The sequence below is a fragment of the Citrus clementina genome, unplaced genomic scaffold, assembly GCF_000493195.1.
Source record: "Citrus clementina cultivar Clemenules unplaced genomic scaffold, Citrus_clementina_v1.0 scaffold_9, whole genome shotgun sequence".
In the NCBI taxonomy this organism is placed as follows: domain Eukaryota; kingdom Viridiplantae; phylum Streptophyta; class Magnoliopsida; order Sapindales; family Rutaceae; genus Citrus; species Citrus x clementina.
Genome location: NW_006261964.1, coordinates 27198509 through 27218486, shown reverse-complemented (window position 1 = coordinate 27218486; position 19978 = coordinate 27198509). Strand labels below are relative to the sequence as shown.

Below are 19978 nucleotides of genomic sequence, written 5' to 3'. Positions count from 1 at the left end.
AAACTCTGACCAATTTCGTAAAGGAAGACGGATGAGATACTACTGAAACTCCGAACAGACTCTTGTGCTCAAATGTCATCGACAAAGCTCTTTATTGCCGATGAAAGCTGCCTGAAGTTCAGAAAGGATCATAAACGATTTTGAGATAGAGATTTTGGCATTCTATGAGTTGCACAATCCAAAGGAAAATGAGAATTAGGGTTGTTTGATTTAAACTTTTTGAAGGGTACGTAAAATTGAAAATTACTATATAAGAGGGAATAAAATAGAGAAATTGAACTTTTTAATTAGGTAGAATTTAGATTTCAGCACTTATTGTAGAGGAAAATGAATTTCTCAGCTCACAAAAATTGGACTAAAATTAGAATTTGATTTTCAGGCAAATTTTGCTAACCAAACAATGGAAAGCTAGTAGGAACCTAAATTCCTCTCCTTTCCAGCCTTCTCTGCTACCAACCGAACATGGCATTAGTTTGCCAAACTTGATTCCTTTATTATAGTTAAAATAATGTATGAAGAATCGAATGTGTTCATGGATTATCGTAGAAATTCAGTTTGAAAATTTCATCTCTCAAAAAGAAGGAACATAAAAGTGTTTGGCATAGAGTTATCCTCTTTGTCTATTACTTCATTTAGTTTTGATTCCCTTCTCTAATTCATTCCTCAAACACATTATAAAATGAATATTACCAGTCATCCTTCTTAAATTTATCTTGTCATAAAAAATACTACAAAAGTTTTAATTTGTTCAATTTTTCACCTTAAGTTTGCAGTTTGTATCAAATATCCACTTAAAAGACATAATTAACATCACAAAATAACAAAATAAAAGTAAACACAAATTATAGTCGTAGTTATTTTGTAAAAATAATTTTATCTTTTTGGTAGATGATTGATACAAATTGCACACTTAGCATAAAAATTTGAACAAATTCAAAATTTTGTGGTACTTTTTTATAACAGGATAAATTTAAGATGTTTTATGGTAGATTTTGGTTGTAAAAAAAAAGACGAATTAATTAGGAGGGATAAGGAGCCTTAACTGTAATTACACCCCGAATTCGAATTAATCGGGGCCTTATGCGGTCGCCAAAAATCGGGTGGTTTAAACAAAAAAAAAGGCAAAACCTAACCAAAACAATAAACTTATTTTCAGGAAATAGGGTACCTCACTTAACTATCATGTGTGGGTTGTTTTCGGGCTTGTAAATGAGATGAAAAGAAGTGGGAGAGGGACAATAATGGTGAGAGATCGGATCTAGAGCGGGAGAGTTTGTTGGGATGTCTTTCGATTTGCAAAATAACAAAATGAGGTTAGAGATGGAGCCGACAGTAGATGGCAACCACACTTCAATGCTCAAGTTAACTATTTGAATTATTTGTAGTGTTGCAAGTTTACAAGCTCTCTAAAATGGAGGTTGGAGGTTGAAAGAGACCTCAGCCTTTTTAGTGTAGTGTGTGTGTGTTTGTTGTGTATGGGAAAAATAGAACATTGGTGTTCTTTATATATGGAGTACCTTGGCTGCCTTGCCACGTGGCATCTTGCTAGTGGTGATTTGGTTGTCTTTTTCAAGATTCTTTCATCCTTTCACTTTATCATAATTTTTGGATTGTTAGGAGTATACTTGAGGAGCAAGAAGGACATTGTTTGGCGTGATTTGTTTTCTTGTACACGTGGTGTACGCTGCAGTATGGTCCTAGACAACTTTGCAGAAGTTGTCTTGGCAGCTTTTTAGGCATGACAACTAAGGACTATTGTCTTTAGTGTGCTATCTTTTACTTTTTGCAGATGTGACAGCCCACTGTCTCCTCTTTTCCAGAAAGATATTCCCTATTTGATATTGCAAAATGAAATATTTTCTTTAGGCGATGGAGAGAGTTTACATAATTAATATTTTGGGAGATTTTTCTTTACCACCTTATTTTTGACATACCCCATGCACCAACTTAATTATCATGTGTGCCTGATATAGGTCGAGTACCCCTTAATGAACATTTATGGTCATAAATCATCACATCGACATGTGACGCTTCATTTTCAGTCTTCTAATTTTCCCCAAAATATAAGGTAAACGATCTTTAATTTTTCTTACAAAATTACCATTTTTGCCCCCTTCATCTTTTTCAAAGATGATAGATAGAAAGAGGGTAAAACGGTGGGTTTCAACATTTGAAATGGAAAGAGAAAATGGGTTCTAAAAGAAAATTGAGAGATAAAAAAAAAGATAAATTGTATATAAGGAAATAAAAAAAAAGTTGACTGCAATTCAACTTTTTTTCCCAGCATACTGCATACGATATAAATAGATAACAATAATTTGAGGGAAAAGTCAATTCTCACTTGTGCTTTGATGTGTAGGAAGCATAACCATCGATCAAGATTTGTGGACTGAAAATTTTGGGTTGTGAGTTAAAATGATTATATTTATATATTGTTAAATTCGTATTCATTCATGTTTCTTTATTTTCATATTTTAGTTGTTTGAAGTAAATCATAATTAGGGGTGGGCATAAACCCACAACCCATGGGTTTATCCAAACTCAAACCAATTTAAATGGTTTGGGTTGGGTAAATCATTAAAATGGGTTAGATGTGGGTTTTATGGAGAAAACCATTTCCTTATGGTTTTGGTATGGTTTACCCATGGGTTATGGACAAACCCCAACACTCAAATTTTCAAATGAAATAAATGAAAAAAAAATAATGAACACAAATAAGTGAAAGACCACCATTAAATTTTTTACGGCGTGATCAATTGTCAACAGTTAGAAAATGAAAATAACAGTAAAAATAAATTTAAATTAAATAAATATTGTTGTAAATAACATAATTTTTTTTCTTATTTACAAAAATAATTCCTCCCACATGGAATGATCATCATAGAAAGAGCAGGAGACTCTACTAATGATCAATAATAACTCGGCTTGGACTGGGTCCGATATGCTAGATGGCGGCTAATTTTTGGTCAATAATTGAATGTACTGCCCATATTAAGTATTAAAATAAGAAATATATGTTTTGATATGAGCAGAAAAATTAATAATAAAATTTTTTCTTGTAATTATTTATTTTGTGAACATTTTCTTATAATAAATATTTTGTAATAATTTAAAATTAAATGTAAAAAGTATAGGTAAAATATTTTATTATTTATCTTATAATAAAATTTTATTTGTCAATCAAGTTTTCTTATAATAATTTTTTTATCATTTGACTAATAATTTTCTTATATATTTATTATAAGAAAATTTTCACAAAATAAATAAGTATAAAAAATTTTATTATTAATTTTTTTGTTCATATCAAAACATATATTTCTTATTTTTTATTTAGTTTCTATTAATGTGATTTATTTAATTTAGAATAAATATAAATAAAAGAGTAGTTGAAAATAAGGGTAATATTGTAAACTTATACTATTAGAGGGGTTTTTGGCCATTATAAAAGCAGAAGGGGGAAAAATAATATATGTTGATTACTGTAGGGGGAAACTGGCAATCTCCCTAAAATTAAACATATAAGTAGACAACATAACGCAAAACTACCAAAACGATAAATAAAAATAAATATTGCATAATTAAATAAATAACAAGTGGCAAAATTTATTATTAGATTGTTAATGTCATGTTTGTGAAAGTTTATTATTAAAGTGTACGTTCTTATTTATTGAGAAATAATAATTTTTGTGATTAAACTTTATTTTGATTTTCTAGTATTCTTTAATTTAAGGATTAAGTTATTGTAAAATTTATAATTTTTATCCACTATATTTTTTTTATATTTTAATATCAATTTAATAATTAATAACAACTAATAATTATTGTAATTTTGATATAATTAAATTTTATTAAAATAAAAATTATTTTGATAATAAAATTCAAACCAAACCCAAATGGTTTGGTTTGGTTTGGGTTAAAAATATTTGGGTTGGATCTAAATTTTTATGGTTTGGTTTGGGTTGACTTAAAATCCAACCCAAACCAACCCATGCCCACCCCTAAATTCATAATAGGATCCTGATCTTAAGTCATATTTCTTTTTAAAGATCTAATATGATACATTTACATTTTCATTGTATTTGTTGTCAGGTTAAGATTTGAATGTGCTCCCTTTATATATTAAAACAAATTGGATGAGAATAAGACTCAATTACTAAAAATCAACTCTTATGGTTATATCTTCTTTTATTACTTAAACTTCAGTGACTGCCAGCCCAAAACACAATTCACAATCAACTAAGATGTATTCCAGGCAAATGTGCTATGTATATCTATAGGTTATTGTTATTATTATTATTAGATGATGATGATATTCCAGGCAAATGTGCTACCCTTTTTTTTTTTGCTTAATTAGCTAATTTATTTAGTTATGGAGATTTGTTTATGATATGTTGCAGGATGAATCAAAATCGATTTTTCTACCAATTGATTTTGTATCCACACTATTGCCTATGTAAGATATGTGGATCTCCCTTTGGTTTTTCTCAAGCACAACAACAACAATAAGGACAAGAAACGTCGTAGCAACTCTTTGATGTTTCTTCTTGTCTGCCATTCTGGGCACCACGGCAAAGGGGACAGCAGCAGCCACAACATGCACTACAACAACAACAACAACAGTGGTTGCCACAGGAAGGGGAGCAGCAGCAGCCGCAATAAGCATAACTATAACAACGACATTAGCTGCTACAACAACAAAAAGTGAAGCCCCTTAAGCAAGGAAACCAAAAGCACGACAACAAAAACAAAATTGAAAACCCTTGGTTGAGGAAGACAAAAAAGTAGCTCAAGCACTTAGTGTTCTTGATCAATATAAGAGAGCACTTGCTAAAGTTGAGAAACCACCACTTATTGACTTTAATAATGAAGAATAACAACAACAGAGGAAGTTCAAATACGTTAGGCTAGGAAGACAAAAACCAACAAAAGCACTTAGTATTGTTGATGAAGACTAGAAAACACTTGTTTACAATCCAAATTAGAAAGAACTTCCTTTTACCGAGAAACCCCCACTCATTGATCTTGATGAAGATGTGCAACCACTTATTGCAAATGCAATACCAACTCAAAAACCACTTCTTAGCACCACCTGCCAATAGAGGCCAGTAGCAGCAGCGGCAAACTGCAAGTGTTCACAAACGTGCACACATGGCTACTTGGCATGTTCTTGCACCTGCAACTATTTAGGTCTTGTTTGAGGTTGAGGTGCTTTAACTTTTAAGTTATAGCTATTGTGGAAAAAAAACTGTACTTATGAAATAAAAGTTAATAATATATAGTACATATAAATTTTAAATAATAATTTTGACAAAATTAGTAAAAATATAATAGATTTTGCATTGTACAAGTGAAAAATCATATCAACAGAACTTCCAATGTACAACATCTAAGGTTTACTAAATATTTTAATGTTGTAATTTTTACGCTACAGTTGCCCAACCTCAATCACAAACGGACCATTACTCTCGTATCCACAACATTAGTAATTTTACCCTTTAGTTGCCTTTTTAGAGAAAAAGAAAAAAAGAAACAGAGTAATGCCTGCCTCAATTTTTCTTTGAGTGATGAAGTGTGATAATTGTTATAAACTTAAAAATTTTAATTTGTTATCTTCCTTTCTTTGCACATTAGTTTAAGCAGACAGGGAAACTGAATCTGATGCGGCAAATGCAGGCAGTGAACAAATCGGTTGGCTTTCGAAATAGATAGGCTTCTGTTATCATCAGTTACTTCTGTTCCAAGTAAGTGCACTCCCTCAACCTTTCTTATAATTTCTTGGTCCCAACGCTTCCTTTCTAAAGATTATATAAAAGCTCGGGAGCACTATTTTATTAGCACCACGTCTCCCTCCTCTCTGCTAAAATCTTGGACGTGTGTGATGCAAAATCCTGTCATAATTTTCAAATTCATTCTTAAAAGAAATATATATTTTTAAATTTATTTCTCGCACAGCTTTGGCGGTCGAATTTTTTATACGGAGAAATTATGTGATTAAGTGTTATACGCAACACAGTTGTCCCCCAAAATGAGCTCACAGTCATACGAATTCCAATTAAATAAGATAATTTGGTGGATGAAGTTTCTCATCCTATTCAACTTTTTTCTTTTTCAAGTGTCGGTCATTAGTTAAGGGGCGTTATTATTATTCTAATGGTCAACTAATCCAACTTAATAACTAACCTCAATATTTATTTATTTATTTCATACTCGGTGGTATCCGCACCTGGGGGTGAAGATCCCCTGTTTATAAACAATTTGGTAATCAGCATGTTTTGGCCAATAATTAGTGCGTTATTGATCGGTATTACTATTAAACTAAAATTAAATCTTTATCAAGTTGCTTGCAGACTAAGCAGCAGCAGCAGTAAACCAATTTTTAGTGGTTTTGTGAATATTATTTTTTTATGTAAACGCGTGACTCGCATTAAATAAATCCTGTGTTTATCGCCCAAAACCACCACCGCAAAAAGCTTCACGTATTCACAATACTACTACGTCAGTACCAAATTAATAATTATGGGTTGCTTTTTCAGTTGGTAGACTCCTCCAAATAAAATATGATTGTGTGACCAAACAATTAACAAATTCTAAAGTGGCCTGCATCATCAGTTTACAAATTCAATTTTGTTATATATGTTTGAATGTCTCGAAATAGTCATAAATAAATCGACCGTGTTTGCAATTTTTTTTCCTTTTTCTGCCCATTTTGTCCATCATGCATATCATTCTTGGCCATTTTTTCCGCAGCTTTGCTTTTCTTTTGGTTGATTTAAATGTCGACTTCTCTAGAAATTGACCACTTTAAGCTCTCTATCTTATCTTTCTCCCTTTCACATTCATGCCAAATGCCAATACTTGAGTCCATGTTCTCAGTACAAACAGCCCCAAGGCACCAACACTGATTCCTTTCAACTTAAAATTGTTAAAAAGGCTCGGGGGATTAATAACCCCGAAAACAGAAACACCCTTTCACAACAGTGCTATGCTGAAATTGACATATAGGATACAAAATATTGTATATACAGACAGACAAGAACCATGAAACACAATTCCCTTACTTCATTTCTCCCAATTTCTATACTCCGTACGAGGGACTAAGATCTGGAAAAGAATCAAATACCATCTTCTCCAATTTTTCTACAATAACCAGAGGATTTTCCTCTCTTCATCTTATGATCATCGGTGTTCATAAGACGGTGAGCATCACAAAATATACAACACAAGTAGAACTCTCAGATCACCCCTGTCTAATATACATTATACCTCCAGAACCCCGGCTTGAGACCTTGATTGGTTCCCTGGTTGTGACCCTGATTCAGCAAACTTTGCTGCTACCTCAGCCACAACAAGCCTAGTCAGAAGCAGCCCAGAGATTAGAGCTGCTGCCATCAGCATTGTGAAAACGGCAGTCCAGCTCGTAGCAGAAATATAACCCGTTAACAATGGTCCAATGGCAGCCCCAACAGAGCCAGTTCCATCTATGATTGCTGTCACAGTTGCCAGTGCCCGTGAATTACCTTTCAACGAACTGTGGGTTCCCAAGTCAGCTGAGACAGCAGTTGTTATCAGAGCATAGGGGCCATTTACAAACATGCCAGTGATGAACATAAGAGCAATGTTTAAGGCCAAGGAGAGGTGTCCATAGCTCCGGTAGAAGAAGAGAGCTGGGATTGCACAATACATAAAACTTGCTGCTGTTATTGCCCTGGCATCTAGGCGATCGGAAATGTGGCCAGCTAGGATCCCTCCAAGCACACCTCCAACATCAAACAATGTTGACAGGTTTCCAGCCATCTCACTGGACAAATACTTCCCGTTTACAGCTGTAAGATTAGTGAACATGAGTAAGTATTGATCAATGAATGCTCTGAAAATTTAAACTCACTACCAGATTGAGAAAACACAGTGTTAAAATGTACCTGTATGACTAACATAGAAAGGAAGCCAATACAGAAATGTATAAGCAACCAATTTGGCAAAGAAGAGGCAAAGAGCAAATGGAGCAACCCCTGGTATTTTCCAAGCTTCTATGAACCCAACTGCTTTCTCCTCAATCTTGGTTTCTCGTCTCAATAAGGGCTGTGTTACTCCCTCCCCAATCTTCTTAGGAGAAAGTGATTCATCTTCTTCATTTGTATCAGTGCCAACAGATTCAGGATTAACAGGGAGGAAGAGAAAAACGATCAAGCCAACAAAAGCAATTATAAGACCAGGCACAACAAAGGACCAACCCCAACCATAGGTCAATAAAGCAGATGCAACCAAAGAACCCGTAATGTTCCCAATAGAAGTATGAGCATTCCATATACCCATAATCAACCCTCTCTTACTCTTTCCAAACCAGTTGCCTACGACTGCAACAACCGAAGGCCAGCCAGTTGATTGAAACAAACCGGCCAGCATTTGCACTACTAAGTAGTAGTAGAAACTGTGGACATTTCCCCAATATCCTATGCCATAGAGTGAAGTAAACAAACCGGTTCCAACCATTCCCACGGTTAGAAAGATCCTTAAATCCAGTCTATCACCCAAGTGTCCAGAAAAGAACATTCCTCCAGCATAGATGGAGAGGAAAGCTAGATCAAGCTCACCCAACAAGGCTGTCCCATCCGATCCATTAAATGGGGCCCATCCATCTCCAAGCTTCCATGACAACTTCCTACTTTCTGCAGGTTCTTTTAGGTAACTTATCCTCCAAGGCAAGGACTTCAAGCTCGTATCTGGAGATTGGGGATCAAGGGTGCTCTTGACAATGCTAGTGGTTTTTCTTGCAGCATGATAGCTAGTGTAAGCGAAGAAAGTTACAATTAGGACAATGGCTTGATGGTTCTTGAAGGAAAGATTTCTTCCCTTTATGCACTCTAAGAATCGAATTCCAAGGGGCTTCCTGCTACTTCTCTGCGGTGCCGGTTCTGATAATGAACCCATGTTTGATATTGACTCCAGAAAAAAAGGAATATTTATGGAAGAAGAAACTTCTCAACTTCCTCCTATAATATCAACAACAGTAAGCTGAAAAATGGATACATGAATTTCTTGTTAGATTCATTTAGACTAGAAAGTTTAAGCTAACTACAAACTAATTCAAATGACAGAAATCAATTCAGTAATTGACTCACTAATAGTAGTATTATCATTCAAGATTCATAAAAATTCTGACCCATTTATCAATCACCTCCTCTTAGCAGTAATTGGATCTCAATCAATAGTGGGGATACATAAATCTATGAGATGTTTTTTCACCATGAATTAAAATCAATAAGAAAATCTCAATCGGAGAAAAGAAACAAGTTTTAGACACAATAAAGAGGCTTTCGAGTCATTTGATGACAAACTCATTCGTCAAATTTTCTTCTCGCTCATTTTTTTTGCATTTATAAAAAAAAAAAAAAAGAACAAAGTTAGCATCACAAGAAATCTGAAAGACATACCAGTCGCTGGCTTAGTTGAGTTGATTTTGGTTGAAACTTCGACTTCTCTCTCTAAATTGACCACCGTTTTTAATTTCTCTCTCTAGAATCTCCAAGCTCTGGCGTTTTTGCTTTGCAGTTGCTTAACGAACAAAAATATGCTTCAATGGGAAAACTGGCTTGAAGAGCTCCTAACGGGTGGTAGATTCTTATGCTTGGGCGTTAATATTAATTTAATGTTTCAAAATTACTATCTTGCCCTTCACTTACTCACGATCATTGGACGGTTAATCTCTCCTTCGCTTCCTCTTTGAACTTTTTATGGGGCTAGGTGATTTTACTAAATCACCCCTGGCCCCATCATTAGTCGATTAATAAATAATTAAAAAAAGGCATTGTATTTGATGATGTCAGCACGCGTTGGTTTTTCAAGGAAATTGCGCGCATGCACGATTTTCTGTTTCTAGACGACTAGGCATGCATACGCCAATGATCAATCAAATCAAGTTCCCTTTACTTTTTTTTTTCTTTTTTGATAGACCCTTTTACTTTTTTTCGTTTTCCTTTTATCTATTAGGAGCCCTATGTTATAATTAATGTAACATACACACTCAACAATAATCACACAAATGATAGATTCACATAATTTGTGTGGTTGTTGTTGAGTGTGTATGTTACATTAATTGTAACATAACATTTACCTTAGAAATTAAGATGCCCAAGTTATATGTATCTAATTTATAAGTCTCTCATATAAATAGTAAGCGAGTTCTTATTATTTATTATTTATACGAGAGGATTGTAAATTACATATATGTAACTTAGTATTAACTTTAAAAATTATTAATTTACTTGTAAAATATTAAAATATTTAATTACAAAGGTAGCGTTATACACGTTAAAATAATATTTAGGCACGGAGAACAAGTCTTCCATTAGAGGCGTTATATTTTTTTTGTGCTAATTGTCTAGTTAAATTTTGATTCTTTTTACATGTGTTTTTTAAGAGATGGGTGGGTCGCCCGTGGTAGCTGACCCGACCCGATTCACTTGAAGACGTAGGGGATAGTTATTAATCTGAATAAAAAGTTGACGAAAGGTTAAATAAATCACCCTTTCTTAATCACCAGTTACTGAACCAGAAGTTTCGTGAACCGTGTCTGTATAGTGTATAATGGATAACATTAATACGTGGAGTGGCGGGAGAAAGGAAAAAAGTATGAACGCGCAAAATTCTCTAACGGCCTGGAGTCCTGTTTTTATTTTGTTAAAAAATAATAATAATAGTTTTGTCAACGGTCAAGACTCACTCCCAACACGTTAATGTTGCAAATAATTGCATTAATCAATTCATAATTTTTTTTACAGTAATGCTATACATTTTAAATTTTTTATTTTAAAAAATTATTCTAAATAATGTGTCATTTATCAATTAATTGATAAGATAATATAATTAATTCACTTAGATATTCTAAAAAATTATTAACCACTCAATTAATGACACATTATTTATAATAATTTTTTAAAATAAAAAATTTGAGATGTGTAGCATTATTTATTTTTTTATGCCATATTTCCAACGCAACATAATTTAACTCGCTTATGCTGCGTTTATTTGTTGGATTGAAGAATTAAAATCCAAAGTCAAAATCATTCCCGGCATTATTAGCTTTCTTATTACCGAATCAAAAAACTAATCAATGCGATCATTGTGCACTGTACTACAAAGGATTAAAACGCTGGCCTATATTGTTCTTCTGGTGTGTATTACTTAGTATTTATAAAGAATTAAAATCAATTTTTTTTATCACATAACCGAAATTATTCAATGCTGTGAAACCAAATATGAATAATTTTGTATTCATATTCTTTAATTTACAAAAGGAAGGGTTGTGGTGAAAACGAAGGGGAGGTAAGATTAAACTTGTAAAAAGCAATTGTTCAAAAAGTTTACAGCATATAAACTTTAATAATCTAAAGAGGAATAATAATTTCAGAGCTAGGATGGTTTAGGAATGAGCTTTATGAATCTCTAATGGGATTTTATCGCTTTTCTGGTTTTTTGTTTTGCATTGGGGATTCATGTAGCAATTGATGGACTTGAAAATTTGATCATATATTATATTTTTGTATCTGTTGCATGCTTTTTATACTAAATTCCAATTTTATTTTAATGACTGATAGTGAAAACGTAATCAATAACAACCATAATTTTCTTTTTTCACTATCGAGATGCCTCTTTTTGCTTCGGCTTTTTTGTTTTTTTCCAATCATCGTTTTCACAATCAGTCGACTCGATGTCTTATTTCCCTTTTTTTAAAAATAATATTTAATAATCGCCCATTATTATTAAAAGGGCAATTTCGTCACTTCAACCAAGATTCACCAACTGGCAACTTGGACACGATGAGGGGTATTAAAGTAATTCCGCACTTCAAACAATCAAAAGGGCGGGTGCCAGTGGTGGAGGGAAAAAGGCATATTCGAATATCCGTAAAGAATTATTCCTAGGACCTCAGGCGTATATCCGCCTCCCAGACATGCCGGGCCCCATCCGCCACGCGGACGCCTGACGCGGCGAAATCGATGGATCATAATTAATGGAACGAAGGGGCAATCGTTAGACTACACGTGGGCAGATGACATACTTGGCGCTGCTCAGAAAGCTCGTCGGCCTCAGGAGTTCGGATCGAAAGGAACATCGAGAAAGAACACAGAAAGTTCCTTGGGTGGCATTATTCAGTTTATATGTTGAGTTGCCCATTACTTTGATTTAATTATAGCTCTTGTATTTTTGCATTGATGTGGATTAATTGATAGCATAGGTCACAATTCTTAAGGGTCATGTCCGTTATGTCATCCCCATGTATCCATACAAATTAAATATTTCAGTTGATAAAATTGAAGTAGAAAAATACAAGCCAAAAGATATAGTTTGTATGAATGAATGATCTTTAGAAGGAGCCAAGTTGTATGGGCCCCACATATGCAGTGTTCATGTGTGAGGGTGTATCTTACATAAAATGTAAGATAAGAGGATTCATAAGAGGATATTTATAATGTTAAAATTTGACTGATGTAATGTGTCTTGACAGTATTCGAAATTATTGTAAATTATTAATAATTGCATGAGTTATAATAGATAGATACATCAAATCTCTTGTTTCTTACCGATTAGTTAGTGTTTTTGTAGGTAAGAGTTTGATTTTTACCCATAATTCAATATTTTTTTTTATAAATAGTTATAAGTGACTTATGACTGTTGAGATATATATCTTAATAAATACTAATAGAATTAGATTTTAATAATAAGATTGTGGTGGTGGAACAATTTAAGAATGTGAGACGAAAGAACTGGGTTATGATAATAATTTTATCCAATAAAAATTTATTGAGTTATGTCATATATTAGTTAGTAAAAGAGAACTCATTAGTCCGGTGAATTAGATAATTAAAAATATGGCCGACACAACCGTTATTCAAGAAATATGATTGAGATTTCTTTTATAGTTAAAAAGAATAGATAAAAAGTAAACAAAGTCCACATAAGGTTAATAGAAAAAGTAAGAGGCTCCATTATTGAGTTGCAAATTGTGTTAAGTTGTATACAACTCTAGTGGGGTGGCGAGTAATGTCAAGTTGGCAACTCTCGTGTCGCAACAATAGCATTAGTGTTTGATGAGTAGATGGATGGAGGGCGATTCAGCTTCTAAAAAACTGCGGCGTAGCCTCTCTGAATTGTCTATAATAATAACTTTGACGGTATAAGCTTTAAAAAATCTGTTGGCCTTATATATAGACTACTATTTCTAAGAAACAAAAGCAGACATCATTTTGTCTTGATTTTACTTTTCAGAATGACGTTTTGCCATGAAACCTTATCTGTAAGATTCTAAAATAGATGAGAAACTTAAATGGTTGTTAGATATTTAAAAATGACTGATACTATACATATTCAATTGAGATATTTTGTAGTGAATAATGTATTTGCATCTATTGAAATATAAATTAAGTATTCCATCTAAGTAAGTATATTATTATCGTTTAAAAATTTATTAGCTATTGTGTTGAATGGTATTTTACACTGTTACGTTATTAAAAATGACGTGTTTAAAAGTTGATATAAATTTTATATTCCAAATGATAAGTCATTATCTCAAAAAATTATCAATTATGCATTTCATCAGTTGACATACAAAGTTTATATCCCAACTTTGTTCAATACTCTTCTCTGGAATGCTTATAAAGACTTTTAACAGTTAATTTACATCCATAGAAAAGAAGATTGTTGAATATTGCGACCATGTGATTGTTCCAGCAGATTAATCTTCATGTTTCATATACAAATCATTTTAAAATTGATTGGTAAACACCTCCTTATTTTATTTTCAGAGTCAAGGATTTAAGTCTCTGCATTGTAAAAATAAATTATGAACAAGATCGTATTTTTAATTCTTATACTACTGATGCCTTTGTTATGTAACATAACTTTAAACAAAAAAAAAATAAAAAAAATGGGATAATTAAGCGAGCCCAAGAAGACAACAACCCACGAATATACATGTCAGTCTCCGCTTGAAGTTTAATGGGTTGGACTTGAGCTTTATCTAGATAAGAACAATTGAGGCCCTAAATTCCCACAACTTTGACACAAAGTGTGTGATTTATTTCTTACTTCAATAATCAATACAATAGATGATCTTCCCTGTTTGATTTCAGTAATTTTTGATGAATTAGGTTGAATTTATATCTTATCAAAAAACAAGAGAAAAAAAAGTTGAATTTACAAAAAAAATCAAGCTATCAACTAAGCTAATGGATTATATTACTGTTTCCTTATGTAGGTTAATTAATTTAATGAAGAATATTCTACAAGCAATGTTTCTTTTTTGTCCGATCAACCAAAAAAATTCATGCTTGTACCTTCTATGATCAGTTGGCTAATACCAAGCACCATCATATATATATATATATATATATCTTCTTTTTTAACCATGCAACACGCGGCACAAATCAGACTCTGGCACTACAAAATTTTCTCTCAACCAATGTTCTATTTCTTGGTACAGAGAAACTCAATTCTCGCATGTACACACATTAAAAGAAAAAAAAAAATGCCATGGTTGCTTAATTACTCAAAACTCGGAGAATGTTTAGAACTCGCTCTATATTCTCACTTCCAGATGAATTGTTATCAGAAATTTTGGCTAGAGTTGGCGCCTGTTCATTGGATGACTTGCTCAATGCAGGGTTAAGGTGTGTAAAAATTATTTTCCTGATTAATTTGCTATGTTTTGTTTTCTCATATCTTTACATCAGGGTTTTGATTAATTTGCTATATGCATGCATGCATGAATGACAAATAATTTTACAGTTGCAAGTTATTTAATGAAATAACCTTTGATAAATACGTTCTTCGGCAAGCATCCATTGAGAAAATTCCGGCGATGCCATGGCACAAGAACTATTCTTTCCTGGAGAAATGTAGGGACAGTGGAAATCCGGAAGCTTTGTATAAGCAAGGAGTGGTATAAATTTATTTTCTCTAGTTTATTTGCCTTTTTAATTGAGAAATATGAGATGAATTTGCACATTCTCTCAGGTCGAATTCTTTAGTTACTCAAATTTGGAAGCTGGGGTCGCATATTTGGATATAGCAACAAAATCAGGACATCTTGGGGCTTCATATATTCTTGGTGTCATTTTTCTTTGTAAAGATGATGAGGACGATGATAATGAATCGAACCAAAAAGGCATGCAATATCTTGACAAAGTGTATAGAGCAAAACGGCTAAGCCAGTGTCGTAATAAACTTCAAAGCATAACGCAAACTCTTTGGAAAAATTATTACTTGAAGCCGAAATTGAATAAATGTCCTTCACGAAAAAACCACGGGCTGAAAGTAGGGTGGCCGTGTGAAGTTGACGATATTGAGTTGGTTTGTGAAACATGTAGATGTCACCGTGAAGTTACCTTTGTTTGCAATATATTACGCGGCCATCATGTGTATTTTTAGCTCCATCAAAACTTTAAAACTTTCTGTTGATCTTCCTGGTTGTAATAAGCAGATGGCCACAACAAATATGATTTTCGGATCTTCAGTTGTGCTCATCAAGCTTATACTTACATACATGTACATGTACATGTATGTATGTATGTATGTATGTATGTATGTATGTATGTATGTAGCGGGTTCGATGATAGTTAAGAAGTTTTGAAAATCAAAATATACAATGAGTAATCATATGATTCTTTGTAGAAGAAAACTGGTGTTTGATGCAAACACAAAAGTGTTTGATGAATGCCTCAGTGAAAGCTCTTCGCCAGAACTTAGAATTCGTAGTCTTGGTGACAGAGCAGTCAATAGGCAAGCTATTGGTGATTTAGCACTGAATATTGCAAATTGGAGATCATGTCGAATAGACCATACATGAAGATAAGGATGTTGAATCACCATTTGAGTGTGGGCAAAGTGTCCTTTCAAGGACATGCATATGGTTTGTTATTAATCAATAATTCAACTTGGTTCTGAAAGAATGGGCTCTAGTTTGGGTTCAATTTTCCAAAAAATAAATGAACCAAACCCGATTTTCCTGCAAGGCTATTCTAAACTTGAAATGAAGGAGCAACTGTTGCCCTGGACTCTTGAACCTGTACCGGATTTGTGATGACTAATTTGTCCGCATGGAATAAAAGAAATATCAGATTAAACCCAAATAGCAAAGCAAAATAAGTAAACACAATATTATGTAAAAAACCTTGACAGCATTGCTAGCAAGACACCTGAACCTTTTCAACAACATTTTAGAACCAGTTTGTGAGATTGGTAGCGTATAACAAAATTATTCATTCATATCTGAGAACCCTGAGATCAACTACCAAGCTAGCTAGCTCTTCACTCAACCTTGATATGGAGCACATCCGTCCTCTCATCTTCTTTCATCATAGGCAAGGTCAACTTCAGCACACCGTTCTTCATCTCGGCCTTGATCTGATCAGTCTTGAAAATCTTCTCGGGCAACTCAATCCTGATAGTGTACCTCCGCACGCTCTCTTCATCACCATCTTCTTTTCCACCCTTGCCTTTGATGACCAGAGTGTTCTGCTCCAGAGAGACCCTTACATCTTCTTTGCCGAGCCCTGGCATATCCACACTGAGGTTCAGTGCATCTTTGGTTACCTTAGCAGCCCACCGAGGTCGAAGTCCAGCAGCAGAGTAGAGGCCTTCTCCATTTTCGTTCATGCTCAGGCTCCTTGATTGGGAGAATGGCTCAAACGGCTCAAAAACTTGTATTGCATTGTAAAATAAATGTCAATTTCAATTTCCAACAAAATTCGAAGCAAAAATCAATAAACACCAAAGAAACCAATAACAACAAGCTTGAACGGATTATCCAACACATCCCTCGAGTGATAAGAATCTAGTCAACGACCTTGTTACCAAGCAACTCCAACCAAACACAGACTTATTCAGTCTATTTGTAACTTAAAATCATTTAATTGAATGTTATTACTAAAATGAGAAGCTTTAAGAACATGTTGCATGATAAGGCTGATGACAATTTCGTATACCATATCAGAAACTAATTACAAGACAAATTTTCAAGAAACATATTTACACAAAATAAAATGAATGTCAATCTATAAATCAACAACATAGAGAGAGCATAATAGCACAATCAAGAAATCATCGTTCTAAAAACTTAAATCTGGGACAAACTTATAGAAAGAATTTAAATAACAAGCTTACATGCAAGTAGCCCCAAACACAGACCCAGTACACTCTATTTGTTGATTAAATTGAATTAAAAAAACAGAACTTGAAGTTTTCACAACCATATATGACAGCGCTCTCAGCTATCAGGCCAACCTTGAGTAACTATTAATGTTAATTACAAAGTTAGAGAGAAGACACGCATACGACTAACAAGGGTGAGTACACGCATACGACTAACAAGGGTGAGTTTGGTACCTGCATCAGTATTCTTGAAAGCTATTTTCGAGAACGAAAAGAAATAAAAATATTTTGAAAATGATATTCTTAAAAAAGACACTAAGAGTACTCTAAAAATGACATTTTTTTAAGTAAGAGAACTTGTAGAAAGAAGACGAACACCTGGGAAAAAGCTAGGAGTCAAAGAGCGGGCCGAGCTGCGTTCGAAGTCAAACTCACGGTCGTCGCCGCCATCGTCGTCGTACTCGCGAAACGCGTTGGTGGTGTTGAAGAAGCGACATGCCCAGGTGGCCGAGGAGCTGATAGTGCTGCGGAGAGCCCTGGGGGGAATGCTTGAAGAAGCAAGTGTCTTGAGAGCAAAAAAGGACGCCATTGAGCTGGTTCTTGGAGTGCACGAAGTCAAGCTCTCAGATTTGAAAGTCCCTTTGTAGTGAGTAGCGCCTGTGTGTTTGCTTGCTGAAGAAGAAATGGTATATTCATGGCAAGGAGTGGAAACCTCAAAAATTAGAAATCTATTTGATGGATGGGCTTTCAGCCCATGCTTCATTTTGTCCACAGTCAATTGCCGGCATTCGGGAAATTACATTCGATTCCTTACAGAAATAGAAATGTTCAAGTTGACCTTCTAAAAATATATCTTAAGCCCCTCACTAAACAAAATAATTTCGTTGAATTCCCTTCTCCTACTTCAACATCTATGATGTCTTTCTATTCATTCTGTTCCAGCCTTATTTATCTTAGAAAGAACCAAAATAATTGTGATTAGCATCTTTACGCTACAATCTAGGATTCTAAATTTTACCAGTTTTATCAATTTAATGAGTAAAATAACTATATGCTACAAAAAGCATAGACCATGTTTTCAAAACTATGTACATAGTACATACGCGAACTTCCCACCTCTTTTATGTCTATTTTTTGTAGTAGAATTTACAAAAGATAGCTTAATAGACTGAGGAGAAACGATGGGGCAAAAATTTTCACCATCGCTCAAGGTGAGAAAATGAATTGTTGCGAGCACCCTCGTGTTTTTTTTTTAAAGGAAGTTTCTATTAATTCAAAGAGGAAAATAGATAATTAATTGTGGAGGGTATAAACCCTTTCCATACAATAATTCCGCACTTCTCTAAAGCTAACTCAACTAAAGCCACACTTCTCTAAAGCTAATTTCGCACTTCTCTAAAGCTAACTCAACTAAAGAGTGGCAATGACATTACAAGCTGTACGAGTATACTTAATGTTAATTTGCTCAAAATTTTCCATTAAGCTCTAAAATTCCAAAACTATCTCAGATCTACTGATCTACCTGTTGCTTACTAAGCTAACTACTCCTTGTGAATCTGATTCAACAATCAAAGCTTTTACCCCAGCACCCTTGTGTTGGTGCCTATATTCATGACTTGCTAAATGTAATGTTAAGGCGTACAAAGAAAAAACATCCGCCATATATACTTTGCACCATGTCATCTCATCTATGTAACTTATGACTTTATGTAGATTACCACTTGATGATTATTTGCTAAAATACAGCGTGCATAATTGATAATACTCTTTCGAAACAAAACGATGCGTGAGAAAATTCCAATTAAAAACGTGTCACACCAACTATTTTCTCTTGGGAAATGAATTTAGAAGTGAAAATCTAAAAGTTTTACCCAACAAAACTAAGTAAACTAAAAATTATATGCGAAGTAACACAATTATTCAAACTCCGAACACCACCATTTCAGAACATGTTTGTAACTGTTAGCTCACATAAACTACACAAAATTATTCTCACTCAATATCCTGGACAGAAAAGCTACTACTAAAAGCCAACTCTTTAATCAACCTTCACTTGGAACACATCAGCCCTCTCCTCTTCCTTCACCTTGGGCACCGTCACCTTCAGCACACCATTCTTCATCTCAGCCTTGATCTGATCAGTCCTGTAGAGCTTCTCTGGCAAATCAATCCTGCTGGTGTACCTACGCACGCTCTCTTCGTCCTCTCCTTCTTTTCCGCCCTCGCCTCTGATCACCAGAGTGTTCTGCTCCAGAGAGACTCTCACGTCTTCCTTGCCCAGCCCTGGCATGTCGATGCTGAGGTTCAATGCGTCATCGGTTTCTTTGGCATCCCAGCCTCGGCGCAGTCCACCACGCGTGCCACTGAAGAAAGGGCTCTCCGTCATCTGATCCATGAAGTTCAGGACCTGGCTCAGGCTCCTTGTTGGTGAAAATGGATCAAACACATCTATTGCACCACAAAATAAATGTCAATTACTATCACAGAGACCAAGAGAAAGAATCTAATCAAACTCATCGGCCTGTTTCCAACAAATGGTATTAACGAACGATTATTTCTTAGAATTATATTTTTCAAAATTCATTTTAGAAAAAATGAACTATCTGCTTCCAATAACAAGTAAAATAGCTCTTTTGAGTTTATTCTTCCTCTGTCACACCAAACAGCCGCTCAGCAGAAAAATAAGATTAGCGTTTAAAAGGAATTATCGGTTTCTGATAGCGAGTAAAAATAGCTGTTTTTAGTTTATTTCTTCTCTCTGTCACACTAAAACGCCGCCAAGCATTTTTAGTTCAACAGCAAAATAAGATTAGCGTTTTAAAAGAAACAG

The 19978-nt window shown here is 34.2% G+C and overlaps 2 protein-coding genes and 1 pseudogene across 3 annotated transcripts in view; all 3 read right to left on the bottom strand.

Moving 5' to 3' along the window:
- Positions 1-6839: 6839 nt before the first annotated feature.
- LOC18033065 (putative glycerol-3-phosphate transporter 1) lies at positions 6840-9595 on the bottom strand. Its single transcript, XM_006421604.2, has 3 exons — positions 9432-9595; positions 7920-9012; positions 6840-7823 (listed from the first exon to the last, which is right to left on the bottom strand). The coding sequence occupies exons 2-3, from the start codon at positions 8926-8928 to the stop codon at positions 7258-7260; spliced, it is 1575 nt and encodes a 524-aa protein (XP_006421667.1). The 5' UTR covers positions 8929-9012; positions 9432-9595; the 3' UTR covers positions 6840-7257.
- A 6592-nt stretch (positions 9596-16187) lies between these two features.
- LOC18033265 (heat shock 22 kDa protein, mitochondrial) lies at positions 16188-17844 on the bottom strand. The gene is made up of 2 exons (XM_006421602.2): positions 17527-17844; positions 16188-16697 (listed from the first exon to the last, which is right to left on the bottom strand). Exons 1-2 carry the CDS (start codon positions 17735-17737, stop codon positions 16306-16308), a joined length of 603 nt encoding a protein of 200 aa, XP_006421665.1. The 5' UTR covers positions 17738-17844; the 3' UTR covers positions 16188-16305.
- A 1077-nt stretch (positions 17845-18921) lies between these two features.
- LOC18033343 overlaps positions 18922-19978 on the bottom strand; it is a 1528-nt pseudogene continuing 471 nt past the window's right edge. Inside the window, exon 2 of the transcript XR_002907169.1 lies at positions 18922-19632. The product of XR_002907169.1 is annotated as a heat shock 22 kDa protein, mitochondrial (transcript). The remainder of the gene's footprint in view (positions 19633-19978) is intronic.